This window comes from Chrysoperla carnea, chromosome 3 (genome assembly GCF_905475395.1).
Source record: "Chrysoperla carnea chromosome 3, inChrCarn1.1, whole genome shotgun sequence".
Lineage (NCBI taxonomy): Eukaryota > Metazoa > Arthropoda > Insecta > Neuroptera > Chrysopidae > Chrysoperla > Chrysoperla carnea.
The window spans coordinates 62,383,652-62,400,040 of record NC_058339.1 but is presented as its reverse complement, the minus strand read 5'-3'; the positions used below and the strand labels follow the sequence as shown (position 1 = coordinate 62,400,040).

At 27.9% G+C, this 16,389-nt stretch overlaps 2 protein-coding genes across 3 annotated transcripts; both read left to right on the top strand.

Annotated features, from left to right (window-relative positions):
* The first annotated feature begins 1,299 nt into the window (after window positions 1-1,299).
* On the top strand, window positions 1,300-5,214 carry LOC123296403 (protein Fer3-like). Its single transcript, XM_044877868.1, has 4 exons — window positions 1,300-1,446; window positions 3,896-4,031; window positions 4,743-4,939; window positions 5,006-5,214. The coding sequence occupies exons 1-4, from the start codon at window positions 1,387-1,389 to the stop codon at window positions 5,180-5,182; spliced, it is 570 nt and encodes a 189-aa protein (XP_044733803.1). The 5' UTR covers window positions 1,300-1,386; the 3' UTR covers window positions 5,183-5,214.
* Window positions 5,215-6,161: 947 nt separating this feature from the next.
* On the top strand, window positions 6,162-11,223 carry LOC123297012 (dual specificity mitogen-activated protein kinase kinase 4). 2 transcript variants are annotated; one of them, XM_044878775.1, is made up of 5 exons: window positions 6,162-6,432; window positions 6,530-6,710; window positions 6,771-7,065; window positions 8,133-8,659; window positions 9,831-11,223. In XM_044878775.1, exons 1-5 carry the CDS (start codon window positions 6,387-6,389, stop codon window positions 9,994-9,996), a joined length of 1,215 nt encoding a protein of 404 aa, XP_044734710.1. In that variant the 5' UTR covers window positions 6,162-6,386; the 3' UTR covers window positions 9,997-11,223. The 2 variants fall into 2 exon arrangements, with proteins under 2 accessions (XP_044734710.1, XP_044734709.1); XM_044878774.1 differs by having other exon boundaries at window positions 6,530-6,716.
* Window positions 11,224-16,389: the final 5,166 nt, after the last annotated feature.

The following is a 16,389-nucleotide window of genomic DNA, read 5'->3' as shown; positions in this document are numbered from 1 at the left end:
TAGGGTATTATGTAGGATATATGGATTAAAATTGCCTACCAAACACTTAATATATATGACGGTAATGATCAGAAAGTAAGCAAAAACACACCCTCGCGTTTAATTTTAAAAATTATTTTATACTTTTTAGCCTATACCTATTTCAATTGTCTGCTTTGTGTATATTGCCATAGTTATTTAGTTATTTAACTGGAGACTATAAACTTAATTTATTTAAGAATATCAATTGAATATATATTTCCTGCCGCTTCCACCATTTTTATTATAAAGGATAATCCAAATTGAGTTTCGAATCGAAACTTATATAATTTACACGAGCAACTTTTGTATGAAAAGAAACAAAACGATGTTTTCTACAAATGAAACCTAGCTAGATCGATTTTTCGTTTTCAACTCAGAAAACACCTGCATACTAAATTTCATGAAAATCGTTGGAGCCGTTTCCAAGATTACAAATATATATATCGTTTTATTTCGGAAACTCTTTATTAACTCTCGGAAACGGCTCCAAAGATTTTAATGAAAAGGTTTACTCCCCTGAATTTGGTATGCAGGGGGTTTAGGAAGGTCGATCTAGCTGGGTTTCATTTATCGAATAAAAATAATGAGCATAAAATAATTAGATATCTACCTTTTTTGAAATATCTTATTAAGACCGAGGATTAGAATAAGAAATTACATTCATTTAATCAAAATTGTTGTCTTAATGAATAATCGAAGTATGAAATCACCAAAAGAAGGGCTTAGTTTTTAATTTTGATAAGAATTAAGTCAAGATAAAACCAATCGCTAGGAAAATTATTACTAAATAATATTCGATCTAAACTGGAAGTGCTTAAAACACGAACTCACCCTTCTTTACCATAAATTTCCACTTCTCTAACTTTTTTTTAATAACGGAAGTAAAACAACATATTTTCAATCCTATACACACTCACAAATTGAATAATCGATCCTGTGTGTAGAATCAAGAGTCCTGTGTGTTGAAATGTAACTGCTGCTATGAACGTTTCACGTCAGCCTTACGCAATATGATTCGTTGATAATTTAACGAAAACCAACCCCTTAGTTCACATACGCTACCAATCATATAAGTGCGAACAAGATTCAACCATATTACATAACATGATAAGGATAATTTTCCTACAAATTTTCCATAAATATTATGTAATATAATAATCATAATAATAAAATTATGAATTTTGAAGAAGACAAGTGCATTTTATATCACAATACATAGAATATATAATAGAAAATATACACTTGTATTCGAAAAATTTCTACGATAACAAGTGTCTCTTTATTAAATTTAACTAATAGATATATTGAATTTTCTAGTTTATTGTGATTTAAGTGCGTACTGTTTTTCTTTTAAGTGTCGTATATATGCGTAACGATAATTTTGTTATGTCTTTTGAGCCTGGGATTTGGGAGTCAAATCATTCAGTAAGTAGCTATTTTTTAAAATTTTCATTTTTTAATTTTTATTTAGACTTATAATTATTTTATTTTGCTTTTATTAAAGCTAATAAGACAACAAAAGCCTTATAAAAAAAAACAAAATAGCGAGTACTTAAATATTTTCTTGATCAAGAAAATTTTTAAACCTTCAAATATTTATTTTCTTGGATTAAGTATATAAAAGAAATAATAGTTGACTTAAGAAATATTTAATTGTTATACGAACATAAAACGCGTAAACGCTTTTTCATCAATTAAATAATTTTTTTATTGAAATAAAATTTTCAAAATTTTATTGTGTATAGGCACAATTTTCAAAATTACTAAGAAAACTGAGTAATTTTCTTTAAATTTGCATCGGTTGCGTAATCCAAACTATAAAATGGGTCGCTAGATTGTTTTTCATTTTTAATGTTAGGAACGTTTTGAAAAATTATTTGTAAGAGTATAATTAATTACTCTTTAACTTTCTTTTGCATGAAAAGTTTTTAATTTTTAATCTTGTTTTTTATTTTATTTTCATTTTTGTTCTTAAATGATTCAAAATATTTAAAGTTTTAAGAAGGTTACTCGGTGGGTTTGTCAATGTTTAAGGATGATGAATGGGAAAAATGTTTCTTTTGTTCCAAAAATACGATATTTAGTAATTTTGAGATGTGCTTAAATTTTATGAATTATGTTGCTGTTGTATTATTTTTTAAATAAAAATTTAAATATCGCAGAAAAAGTGTTGACTAAAAACAGGACGTTTTCAAAAATTTGATTATGTTATCTTAATGCGGAAAATTTTCGTAAATTATTTACATAATTTTGAAAAGATTTTTAAAATGTTAACATTCTTGATTTTCGGTACCTATAAAGAAAATATATTTAAGTTAAAAAATTACCGTCGCATACGCTTAAGGTAGTACTATCGGTAATAGACTTTGCATTCAGAATTTAATGAAACTTGGCATAGTTGTCCATTATTATATCATAATTAACCAGTTAAATTTTTAGGGGAATTCAGAGAACTGAAAAAAAAAATTTTAAGATATTTTTACATTGATCCTTATGGAAAATCGCAGATTTTATTTTATTTCACAAAACTGGACGTTCAGATTTTCAGTTCTCTGAAGGACCCTAAAAATTAATCTGGTTAATTATGATATAATAATGGAGAACTATGCCGAGTTTCATTAAATTCTGAATGCAAAGTCTATTACCGATAGTACCTTAACACATTTAGTTTTAAAAAACGAAAAAAAAAACTAGATATTGAATTGTCTTTTGCCTTTAGTTCTTTGTAATACTTTCTTGGATATGGATAAACAATAGTTCTTAACAAAAATATTTAAACAAATAGTGGTTTCTAAAATCTATGGCTATTTTAGTTTGATTTTTCAAACTAAGTTTTTAGGTTTTTTTTTTTTAATTTATCGTCGGAATCAAATAGCCTTTGAGCTACATATACTCTACTCTATACTACAGATACTCGAGTATCGTGGTATTTATTTCAATAACTATATCTTAAATTATCTGTTTCTTAGAATGACCGAAAATCGAGTATTCATTAATTGGCACTTTACCGTAAACTAAATTGTCACTTTCTCGGCAACTAATTTACCTAAATAATATGACTCTTCATTATGAAGCCATATGCGAAATTACTGCTTGGTGTGATAATTGTTTTTATCACTAATACGGCCTCGGAACTATAAAATACAAAATGGGTGCTTAACACCTTTTTTAACTTTCAAATAAGTCGGAAAAAAGACAAGTATCGATCCCAAAAATTGCACAGAATGGTCAAAAATATTTTTATATAATTAATTATTATAAACAGTTACCCATTGAAATGTAATTGTTCGTAATATTGAAATAATATTACTTATCATTTTAAGATTGCTTTTCAAAAAGGTTTTTATATTTGAAGCCTAAATATTCTTTTTTAACATTCAGTGCATTTTTTTTTATAGACAGCAGTATTTATCTTATTTCTTAAATAGCTTTTTCGTTAAAAATTATTATCCTTTCTATCGGTTAGATCTACCTACTTACGGGAAAAATGAAATTAATTGAGTTGAAAAACTTCCGCTTTTACGATGTTGGTTAAAAATCAGACAAATCAATCTAAAATTAATAAAAAAAAAACGTCAAAAATTATTATCGAATTTAAATCAATATTTTTTGAAATTATACTTTTTCATTTTTCCTCCGTAGCTCAGGGCGTAATATACCTTACTTTTAAATCTACAAGAATATCACATTCTCATTGAAAAGAATTGAATCTACCTAAAAGCGACAGACGATATGCAAAAAGCGATTAGTGACGACTGTCCATTGATAGCTTTAGTGACGGCTTTTCGATCTTCATTTACCCTAAAAGTTACAAATTAATTATACATAGGTACTTTTAAAAATATCTAATATCAATTTTTTCTGCAAAAAACAGGGTCCCGAATTATCAAGCTATTCATCAGAAATTTCACCGTACACATCGTTGTGGGATCCGCATTGTATGAATCCACCAAACTCAGCCATGATATCGAGTTACCCTGATATATTATCAGGTTTTCCATCTGATTTTGGTAAATATTATATATGTATAGAAATTTTGTGTGTATTTTTGAGATAGAATTTTTTGGAGACTTTGACTTATATATTGGATCTGGTTCTGTTTATTGCGAAGTAAATGGAATATTGAAACCAAGAAATAACTTGTTTCGAACAAAATTTACCAAAAAAACTTAGCCTTGAATTTATATACTTGGTAAAGGGTGATCTAATTTCTCCTATGTATACTTTTGCTTGTTTCAAACGTCAAATGTTATATTGAAACATTCCATTTACGATATGAATCGTTTAACTAACGCTCAACGTTTGGATTTTGCATTGTTAGACTAGACCATAGATAATAAATATTTATATTATACTAGACTAGACTATAGAGGAGCTGGTTGGGTTCTGAACTTTTTAGCCCTTGCGTTCAAAAATGGAACACTATTACAAAATTATTTTGCCGTCTATTTTTTCCTAAATCCGATGGTAATATCAATCCTAGAAATTATTATTTTTTTGTTTAATAAAACGTAATAAACCCACTTTTGTTATAGTGTTAAAAAATGATTTACGGGTAGTGAATCAAATGAGATAGAAAAAAATCTAAACGTAAAAATGTGCCTTTTTAAATGACAGTCAACTTTAGCTTGAAAATTATTTCGTAAACTCGATAGATTTAATAAAACATATCTTCGTTTTTCTATGTGAAGAAATCTATAAATTTTGAAAATTTTCTCTAGTATGGCCTCGTCAACAATGTGGAGGAATGGTTCAACAAAGAATTTCAAATCGATCAAATGGAACTGGAAATGGAACAAGTACACATAAAAAACCAAGGCGTCGTGTTGCTACTGTAGCACAGCGTCGAGCAGCAAATATTCGAGAAAGACGCCGTATGTTTAATTTAAATGAAGCATTCGATAAGTTACGTCGTAAGGTAAATATTTGTAGATATTAATTTGGTTTTAAATAAAAAGATTAATTTGTTGTTTTTTGTTTTTAGGTACCAACATTTGCATACGAAAAACGTTTATCGCGCATTGAAACTTTACGTTTAGCTATCACATACATAAGTTTCATGTCAGAATTGTTGCATGGACCCACAATTGATTCAAAAGCAACAGACTTGTTTCAAATTCCACAACGGGAATATATCCCATATGGATTAATACCTAATTAATTTTAATAATATATTTTAAGTCGAAATCGAATCCCTGGTCGAAATTATTATTTTCTTAGATTGAAAAATTTCATATGTAAATTTTTTTACTAATATATTAAATAAAACTTTAAGCATAAATTCAAAGAAAAGTCTTGTAGATCCGACATTCAGTAGTGTTTCTCTCAATCTAGAAATATAATCAGTCATCATTGGTTAAATCAAATCGATACATTTTTCTTCTTTGTCCCGTGTGAAAATGTTAGAATGGAATTTTTCAAGGTTATTTTTAAGGGAGTTCTAGTACGACTAATAGCAGAGAAAAAATTAGAATTTAAGACTAATAAAAAAAAGTTATGAAGATTTTCTAAAATAGACAATATTTCAAAAAAATTCATTATATCAATATCATTATATTGTGGTTTTGAAATGCGCTAAAAAGTAAAGAATAAAATATATTAAAAAATTATATCGATCACACGCAGGGTGTTTTAGAAAATCCGATCTATTTTTGTTTTCCTAATTTTGAGAAAAATATATTTTAAAATGTAAAATGAACATAAATTTTTCAATATTTTCGTTAGATTTCAAAATTAATCAGATGATTTCGACCAAGTTTCAATATTTAAGTCTTTGTATTAAGAATAAACTATTCATGTCATGTCTTCCATATTTGAATGTTGTATTATGATATTATTATATTAATTTATGTATTTATTGATAAATAAAATAACGAAAAAATAAATTCAAAGAAAGGATTGTTGTTTTATTTCAATTTATGGTTTTTATAAAAAATTATTTTTTGGTTCTAAATATTAAAAAAGAAAATGTGTATTTGAAATCTTAATAATAAGGTATTGTTGTATTTATTTAAATACAACATACAATACGCATGCGTTGTTATGCAACTGTATTCAGCGCACACTTGCTATGCACTACGAAATACTACAAATTGTTGTATTTGGTGTACAACTTGAAGTTAACTATAAATGACAAAAAATATGCTTGAATGAGTGAGGGGTTATTTGCAAATAAGTGTCAAAAAAAAAACAAAAATAATAATAATAACAAAAATAGTGCTAAATGTTAACCGTTTACATGTAATAATGAAGTGAAATTATATTGTGTATCTTTTAAACTATCTTATGGTAACAAATTTTCGATGTAAATCAAATAACTGTGATAATCCTTATTGACATTTCACCGGAGGGTGATTGTGAAGAAAATGGCCGAAAATCCTGGAAATTCTAGAGCACGTAATTCCGATCAGGGTAATTTCTCAATTACGATATTCAGTCACCATTACATATTTACATGAGAACATTATTTTCATTAAAGACTTATAATTTTACAATATTGTTTTTGTAGGCCGCCCGAGACGAACTTTTCCACCAATGGAATTTCCTCCTACAAGTCCTTATCAATCAATGCGCTTAACTAATGCCAATTCAGAGGAGGAACGTGTTGGAATTAGTCCAAATCGCCCTAGAAATATACCCATTGCTAGAGTACCTAGATCAAGTTTAGATGGAGTAACAGATAATACACGGTATAGGTAATTGAAATATCAGAATGTGTCAAGTAAATTTTTTAATAATATTTATTGTAGGGAGCGATTTCGAATAAATTCAACGATGCATTCAACGGGGAAGCTACAATTATCCCCAGATGTAGTATATGATTTTACTTCGGAGGATCTACAAGATTTAGGTGAAATTGGACGAGGTGGTTATGGTACTGTTAATAAAATGGTTCATATTCCATCAAATACTGTAATGGCTGTGAAAAGAATTCGTTCAACTGTTGACGAAAAAGAACAAAAACAGTTGATGGATTTGGAGGTTGTTATGAAATCGAATGAATGTCCGTGTATTGTACAATTTTATGGTGCCTTGTTTAAAGAAGTAAGATTCGTATTATAATTTATATAATCATTGGTTTTATCTCTAGCACTGTCATAAAGAAAGTTATACCGGAAAATAGTTTTTCCATGATCAATGCGGATTCTCTAGTTATATTTTGATATTTTACTCCACTGGATAATTCTGTTATCAATTTTATTCGATTTAAAAAAGGGGAATATTTCGTACGTAACAGTGTACAATATGACATTGTTTAATTACGATGTTTTCTAAATTGGATTGCCGCCTCTCCAGAATAGACCTTTTTCACATTTTTTTTTTCTTTTTTTTTAAATGAAAGTACATGTCTTGATAAATGGACTAATTTTTACCCCGATTTTTTTGAAGCCATATGACCGAGAAAACAGACAATGCAAATCATTAAAATTCAAATTGGCGAAAACGATCCGGAAACACACGATGTTAAACGAAGGTTGGTTTGACGTCATTTAAAGTATCTGTTGACACTGTTTTATTGTTATTGCTTGTCGGATTGACATCACATATCACGTGTGCGTTGGTGCAAAAAAAAAAAACGTTTTAAAATATTTCAAATATTGTGACTTTTTAACAATTTGTTTCATCGTGTTTTTATTGTTAAAAATGCGTAATTTTTGAGTTACAGGCTCTACTCGACCTATATTTTCATAAAAAATTATCAAAAAGCATTTCTGTTTTTCATGAAAACGGTCTATTTGATCGGTATATTCTAGAAATGGTTTCTCCCGACTCCCGATATCAAAATAAATCTCCCAAACTTAAGTATATAAAGACATGATTATAATTATTTGATATAATTAGATTTATTTCAACATCTCCATACTTTCTGGTAAATCTCCCCATTTCTCGGAACTTGGACGTGGCATTTTTTTTTCTAAAGAAAATTTTTTATTTTAATATTTTAAGAAGATGTGCATTTGAAAAAAAGCTACCCGTGTCTGTTAAGATTTGTTATTCAAAATTATGCTTTAACATTGACTTTTTTTTAAATTAAAAATTGAATTATCAGAAGATATTGCTTTTTTATTTTCTCTTTATAAAAAGTTATTAAAAAATTTTGTATTTTTAAGGGCGATTGTTGGATTTGTATGGAATTAATGGATACTTCTTTAGATAAGTTTTACAAGTTTATTTATGAAAAATTAACAGAACGTATTCCAGAAAATATCTTAGGCAAAATAACTGTTGCAACCGTGACAGCATTGAATTATTTAAAAGAAAAACAAAAAATAATACACCGTGATGTAAAACCAAGTAATATTTTACTTGATCGTCGAGGTAATATAAAGCTATGTGATTTTGGTATATCTGGACAATTAGTTGATTCAATAGCACGAACACGTGATGCTGGATGTAAACCATATATGGCACCTGAACGAATAGATCCAAATCGTGCACCAGGTTATGATGTACGTAGTGATGTTTGGTCGCTAGGTATCACTTTAATGGAAGTAGCTACTGGTTCTTTTCCATATCCAAAATGGCAAAGTGTTTTTGAACAATTAAGTCAAGTTGTTCAAGGTGAACCACCACGGCTTTCACCAAATGAAAATGGCAATCATTTTACCGAGGAATTCGTGAATTTTGTTAATACATGGTAAATATAATAAATTATTATTTTTCTATAGTGCGTAAATAGATTTATTTTATATATTTAGCTCGATGGTTTAATAATTATTCTGCTTGATCGATAAATAAATTTAAAAAAATACAAATATAATGATAATGTTGATAGAGACCTATGTATGATATTTAGCTTTTATAGAGTGGGTGCAAATCACTTCAAAATTTAACCGAGTAAATTGAAAATTATTAGGGAATATGATTGACCGGAAATTATAATGGAAATCTAAGAAGCATCAAAAATCTTGAAAACTATCCAACAATAAATAAATTTTTATATTTTTTGGGTTGATTTAAAATAATTATTTTATTAGAAAATGATTTTTACCCAAATTACAAATAAACTTTTTGTGTTCTTCTTTCTTTCTATTTTAACTGAAACCGAAACCTGATTTTGTAATATTTTAACGGTACGTTTAAAAATATACTAAATATACCAAAGAAAATATTAAAGATTTGTGTTGCCTGTGTTTATAGGATAAACTGTATAAAGAAGAGCCAAAAACATAATAATTCGATTCATTTGATTAAGTATCGCAGAATTTTGCAGAATAAAAAGCCCCAATGTAATTTTTGTATTCCATAAAGCAAAATTACTCTATATACCGGTTTTTGTCAAACTCCAAAAAACATTTTTTTGGTTATTTTTTCGATTTGCTTTAAGACAATTGCAAAAAGTTGAGACAAATTTTTTCTTTCCAATTTCGATCAAACTCGCTAAATATGGTAATTTTGACCCAACAAACACAAAATTCAAGCTCATTTGATGATTGAATGTGTAATATCTGAGATATCCGTATCGTATGTCCATACGAAGAGTTATTTCACAAATCGATTTCAAATAAGTTTGGGAAAATATTTATCTGGTAGTCAAATGGACTCATTTGAGCCAGCCTTTCTTTGACGACATCTTCGACTTGAAGTCCTCTGACGCATTCCTGCTGTTCTTAAATAGCTCCAAATTGTTCATGGAGTAGTTGCCGGGGGTGGGAAAACTCTTATCGATATCACATCTGACCCTATGGTCTCTGGTGTGTCCCACCTTACGACAGCCACTCTAGCCAAACCTAATATTCATATAATTTAAGAATTTTTTTAGTTGATTGTTTCACAGTATATAGTAATTATCACATTTTTTATTTTAGTCTAATAAAAGAAGAACAAGAAAGACCAAAATATAACGAGCTTTTAAAGCATCCATTTATACGAAGAGGAGAAGAATCCACTGTTGATGTAGCAAGTTATGTTAGTGACATATTAAATGCAATGGCAGATAATGGTATTGATGCTTTTACAACAAATCAACCATAATTTTATGCGCACCCGTCCCTCTGGCATAGTTGTAATTTATAATAATATTATTAATTATAATGTCAAAACAAAAAGAGTAAAAAAAAAAAAAAATTTAAAAACCACATTATAGATAGGGAAATTTTCATTCTTATGTATATTTATCAAAGTACTATAAATAATTTAGTACTCAAATTATGTTATTATTTTAAAAAATTTGACAATTCTTTTATTCTTTTTGATTTTAATTTGTATAACTTGATATGAAGTTTAAACTTCCAAATATTCTAAGAATTTTTAGAAAAAAGTTCAACGAATCATACATACATTTTTGTATACGAATATCAAATTGACATATCGTCGGCTTTGATAGTAAACCGGTCAAATCCATTTTTTTCTTACATTAATTTTTTCCATACCGCTCGAAAAAAATTAGTTGGTCATCTTTTTCAAGCGGTATTGAAAAATGAATATGAGAGAAAGGTTGATTTGGTAGGTCAAATTTCTAAGCTGACGATATTTTAAACACTGCCTGTTTTATTATTATTGGGTCAAGTTATTTAAATTTAAGACCCTTTTGTTTGCTCAAATAATTTTAGGCAAAAAATATTTTATGAGAAAAATATCTATCTTCACTAATAATGGAAGAATTTCTTACTTAATAATGATTCAACTTTTAGGGATTGTAAATATCTTAATAAAAGCTTATATTGAAATTCCAAATGTAAATATTTGATACTTTTCTTCTTACGTGAACTAAGTAAACAGGCGTCAAAAGATTTATTTAATTTAATCTTCCCTTCTTTAAACAACCATTCAAAATAAACCGTGTTTCATAATAGAACCTTAATAAAATCGAATCTAAGTAGATAGAATTTCGAGTTAAATAGATAATTAAACAGACATCGATTTCAACGGACATAGAGAAAAAATATTTCAAACTATATAGTAACTGAATAACACATTCTTACAAGAGTTTAAGGTATTTCTAACGACATGAGACTAAAAGTAGTTTTGCACGAAATTGTGCAGGAGTAAAAGCCGTCACCGAAACTTTTGCTTGCTGTCAGCAAAACTTAACGCTAGTTCTTGCCACCGACAAGATCGTACATTGAGATGTATTTGTCTATTTAAAAAAATTGAAATGGTTTAACTAGAATATCCAATAGAAGGTTGGCAAATGAGAGTGTACAATAAAAAAAGTTCACAATTTTTAGAATGTTTGGAATGTTTATGATTAAAATTTGTTTAAAAACAAAAGAAAATTTACTTTCCAATTTGCTGTTCCATTTTTAATATTTATGTATTTGTTGTAATCAATTTATATATATATTGCTCAATTGAAATAATCAAGATTCCAAATAAATGTTTAAGAAATTTTATTTTAAATTATTACCTAGGTGGCAATTGTTTTTTATTTTATTTTATAGCCCTGGAGCCCGTGACAGTAAAACTGCACTTACACGTATTTCGAAATTTTGCATATGAATCAATATATTTAACGATAGGTACAAAATGGACTAGATGTGTAGGATTTATCCTGGCAGAAATATTTTTTTGCCAGGATTTTTGTATTATTTAGTGGTGTGATAGATATTTTGGTCAAGTTTTGAGCTGTCATATCGAGATATTTCGAAAGTAGAACTCAAAACGACATACAAATTTAAAAATAGTAATTCCGTGATAAGGGTAAAATTTTATTGGCTTTATATATTACAAATCGGTATGACAGATCTTTCTACCACGATAAGAGCTTTTACTGAAAATAGATAAAATTTGCACTAAAATGTCTCTTACAAATTAATTTTCATGAAATGGCAAAATACTTGTAATTATTAAAAATATAAAAATTAAAAAAAAATATTTCTGATAGGATAAAACCTGTTACACCTAGTCTACATTGTACCTATCGTTAAATAGCATTGATTCATATGCGAAATTTTGAAATCCGTGTAAGTGCAGTTTTACTGTCACGTTAAGCTACCCGCTTAATGGAATTATTGTTTATATTAATTTTGGACTTTGTGAATCTTAAATGGTAGCATGTAATTTTTTTATGAAGCAATAATATAAATATAAGTATATAAATATCTATTGAACGAATTTTTTTGTTTATTTTTTTTTTTCAAGTTCCGTGTCGGAGTATAAATATTTTTATAGTTCAAAAAGTTTTTATGCTTAATAGGAATTATGTAATTAATATCGTAGTGTAAAGAGAAAAATTGGTAGATAATATAATACAATTTACATAGCACAAGTATTTAGTGACTTAATTTTGTGTAATTGGATTATTTCCAATGATATTTAGAAAATTTATAGAGTGTACAAGAAATATTGTGGAAAAACCATAGACATATAAGAAAAGACTGAAGAAGTGGGCGTGATCTACCCAGACTCGATAAAAAGAGAACGATGTACTGACGTACGTTTTGACTTACTGTAAGTGGGCAAGTGCGCCAGTTAGTCACGCTCAAAAAAAGAGACTAAATGTACGTCAGAGCATCGTTCTCTTTTTACCGAGTCTGGAATCCTACGTTCACGATCGTCCGTTACTAGCGTGGTCTATTCCTATATGTCTATGGGAAAAGCTAAAACTGTCTTAATAAACACCGTGATAATAAAACACTATTGTAAAATCTATGAAGTGTTCGTATACATGACCTTCTATATTTTGTTTGCAAATATCGTTTAAAACAATTGATCTTAAATCAATTTTTCGAATTTATCACTCATTGTCAAAGGAAGGTGTAAAATTACACAACCCTGTTGATATTCTGTCCACTAAAAGGAGAGACCACAAGACCTGGGAAGGTTTATGTAAGAGTATATTTTATTTGAGTTGATTTCAAGTATTTCAATTATTCAAATAGTGGACACGAAAGTTGACATTAAAAAAACGAATTAAATTGCAATTGAATAATAATATTCTAAGGTTGTTTTTGGTTGATCCAATGCATTCTGGGACACCTATAAAATAATAACTTAATACTTTAAAAAAAAATCATTAAGTGCTATTAAAAACTAATTAAAATTTATTAAAAACATTTAAAGTAATTTATTTTGGCAATTTTATTGAAAATATTGGTGAACACATTAAAATAAATTTTGCCAGAAGAGGACAAGCCTGTTTTCATTGGTAGTGTTTTGATGATACACCGCTGCGCCTGCCCTTTTTCATTGCTAGGACACTTTTTTGTAAAGTTCAGAAATTTTTGGAATGAGTACATGTTTGTGTTCTTAAATATAAATCAGTATATTTATTTATAAAGCTTTGAAGTTCAAAGTCAATCGAAAATAATGTTACAAGTCAAGTTTAAGGTTTAGATTTTTTTTAACCTTTCATCTGGTCCGCCTGATCTGATGAACACAGTTTAGAAATTTAGTATCTTCTTTTATGGATGTTAATACTTGTTGCTGTCAGAAGTCTACTTTGTTTTCGATCTTCAGCGACAAGGTTGCTTATTACCTGGCAGTTTTATAAATGAATCAGGTATTTTTTTTATCGATTTAATTCGATATCAATAGTTTGCGTTCGACGGAAGGCTAATATTTCAATGTGTTTCTCAATAAAAATATTCATAAAGTTTTGAGTTTATAGAAATTTCTGATGATTTATACTCCTAATTTTTAATTCTAATGTATAAAATAATTTGCCACTTAAAAAACATAAAACATATTTCTTGTATATTTAATGATGTAAGAAATTTCAAGTCTATACACCTCAGGTGAAAATAATGTTTCCATTATTGAAACAATATTGAAGTTATTTTTAATTGTGTATATATAATAATATTATAAAATTGATTAATTATTATTATAATTAGGCCAAGCACAAATTGAGGCACAGCTTGATGAGATGGAGTGACGCAGTTTTATGTAGATATTGAGCAGTGGGAAACGCAGGTTTATACATGTTGTATAATTAGTTGTCGGTCACTGTTTGTTTTGTACAAACAGCGTGACCTCCCTATAGGTATAATACTCGATATACATAATCCTGCCTTACGCACTGTCTTCCATCCTCATAAAACTGCGTCACGTCACCTCACCAAACTTAGCCTTAATTTGCGCTCGACCCGAAACATGTTAAATTATGTTCACACTCATCATGTCAAAGTAAAATTGTATAAATTTTTTTAAAATGATTATTTGTTCCATTTTTTTTTTTAAATAAATGTTCTTATTACTCCATTGTACGTAGATTTTATTTTTCATGAGTAAGCATTAACTGCATTCATACTAACTCAGCGATAAAGAAATGCATTCAGTAATTTGTGACTGGTTCTACTGAAAGTGGACTGGCATCAGTTTTTTTAAATAATATTATTACTAATAATTTTTATTAACCATAATACATATTTGGTGTTGAAATTTCAGTTTTACATTGATATTTAGTTTTCAACTAATTATAATGAACCGAAAATACAGTCTTCCCGGCCAAATTTAACTCCAGGAGAAGCGGCTATTGTGGTTTCCTATTTTTGCAGCAATGGCAACAACTTTTAAAATTATAAGAACGATTTGAAAAAAATTCCCAATTTATCATTTTTTAAATCGTCCCCTTGTTGAAATTATCGAAGAGTAATCTGAATTTGGAAATTTTTTAAAAATTAGTCTTATAATTTTGCAATCTATAGTAACATTGTTCTTACAAAAAACGTGACATTTTTTGTTCGTACTAAAATAATTTGTATACAAACATTCAATCATTATTTAAACGAAGGTTAGACGGTTCTTTCGGCTATGGAATAAAGAAAAATAATATGCCATCCACAAACAGAATGTTGACTGGACTGACCTAGTATCGTAATTTACTATTTATGATTAATTCAAAAAAAAATTTCTTACCGTTGAGTTTACTCTGAATGTAGCCATTGTGTACATATTATTTTGAGTTTTTAATCCAACGTTTTACTCCGGTTAAAGGTAACAAAGTAAAAAATTATTAATAATACGGGCAACTCTGTTTCCTAAGACAAAAATAGGTATATATAAATTCCTATAAATTTTTTAATTCAAAATATAAGCATATAAGAGGAAATATAAAATCAGACAGAGTAAAATTTAGTTAATAGAAAAAAAGCTTATTCGAGGTTTGTGTAATTAACCCAAAGAAAACCTATGTGGTGGTGGTTAGTCCATAAAAAAGTGATTTAGGCAAACGAAGTTCTCTGCAGGCATTTAAAACCATATTGATAACACATTTAAGATAATCAATTATCCTACATTCAAACATCCATACATCTTACATTGTTTTATTCATGTGTAAGGTAGAAAAAAGTTTATAGACCCGGCAAAATCCGGTATTACACAGCATGATAATTTTTTGCATGGAAAATTTTTGCAGGATCATCTTTTAAACATGCTCCTGAACGTAAAAGTGTTGGTGGGTAAGCCTGTAGGATCGGTAGGATATTGTTTAAACTAATTTTTTGTAAACAAATAAGTTTAAATAAATGAGGTCTAAATTAACAAATAATGTTCTTAGACATTTTTCAAGCCCTCCAGTTTTCGAGTTAAAAATTCGTAAAATTGGAATAAACGGAATTTTTACGATTTTCATCCCTCAAAAAGTCTATAAAAAAATTAGATTATTAAAATTTTTATTTTATAGCGCGCGAAAAACCACTCAACAATAATGATTTACTATTCTATACATGCTAGACAGATGGGATTTTCATCAATCCTCAATAAGTCAAATTAACAAAAAAGTTCAAAAAATTTAATTTTCGAAAACACAACCCAGGCACAGCCCTCCCCCCTCCGAAAAACGATAATTTATTTTTTACATTAAAAAAGATTAGAATATCGACATAAATGGTGCAAAATGTCTTGAGAAGTTTGTCGTCTAGATCGCTTTATGTCTAATCAAGACCATTGATAATGTAAATATGAATATCCGAAATTTAAAAATATCTTACCTAGGTAATTAATACTTTTTCCAATCGTAAGGTTAGAAATTTTAATTTCAAAATATTTTGATTTAGTGGAAAATAAATAAAAATATTTGAAGGACAATCGATAATAATCTAGAAACTGAGTTGCATTTGGCTAAAATTACAATCTCTGTTATGAATTCTATAAAATTATTAATTTTTCAGTATTTTACATTTTTTTTGTACATATTTAAAAGGATAATTATTAAGGTAAACAAAAATTTAAATATTAAAATAATAATAAATTTCGCTAATCCCATTTTGTGCTTTAAATAACATTTATAAGTATAATATTTTGTAATTTTTTTTTAAATTTAGAGTAGGATAACATCTTTAATCCCAATCTTAAATATTAATCAAAAATACTTGAAAATATTTTGTTGATTTTGTAAATATAATGACAAGTTAATTATTGCTGACACTATCTACTCGTTGATAAAATTTGAAAACAAGGAAGTGTTTTAATTTATCTTAATTT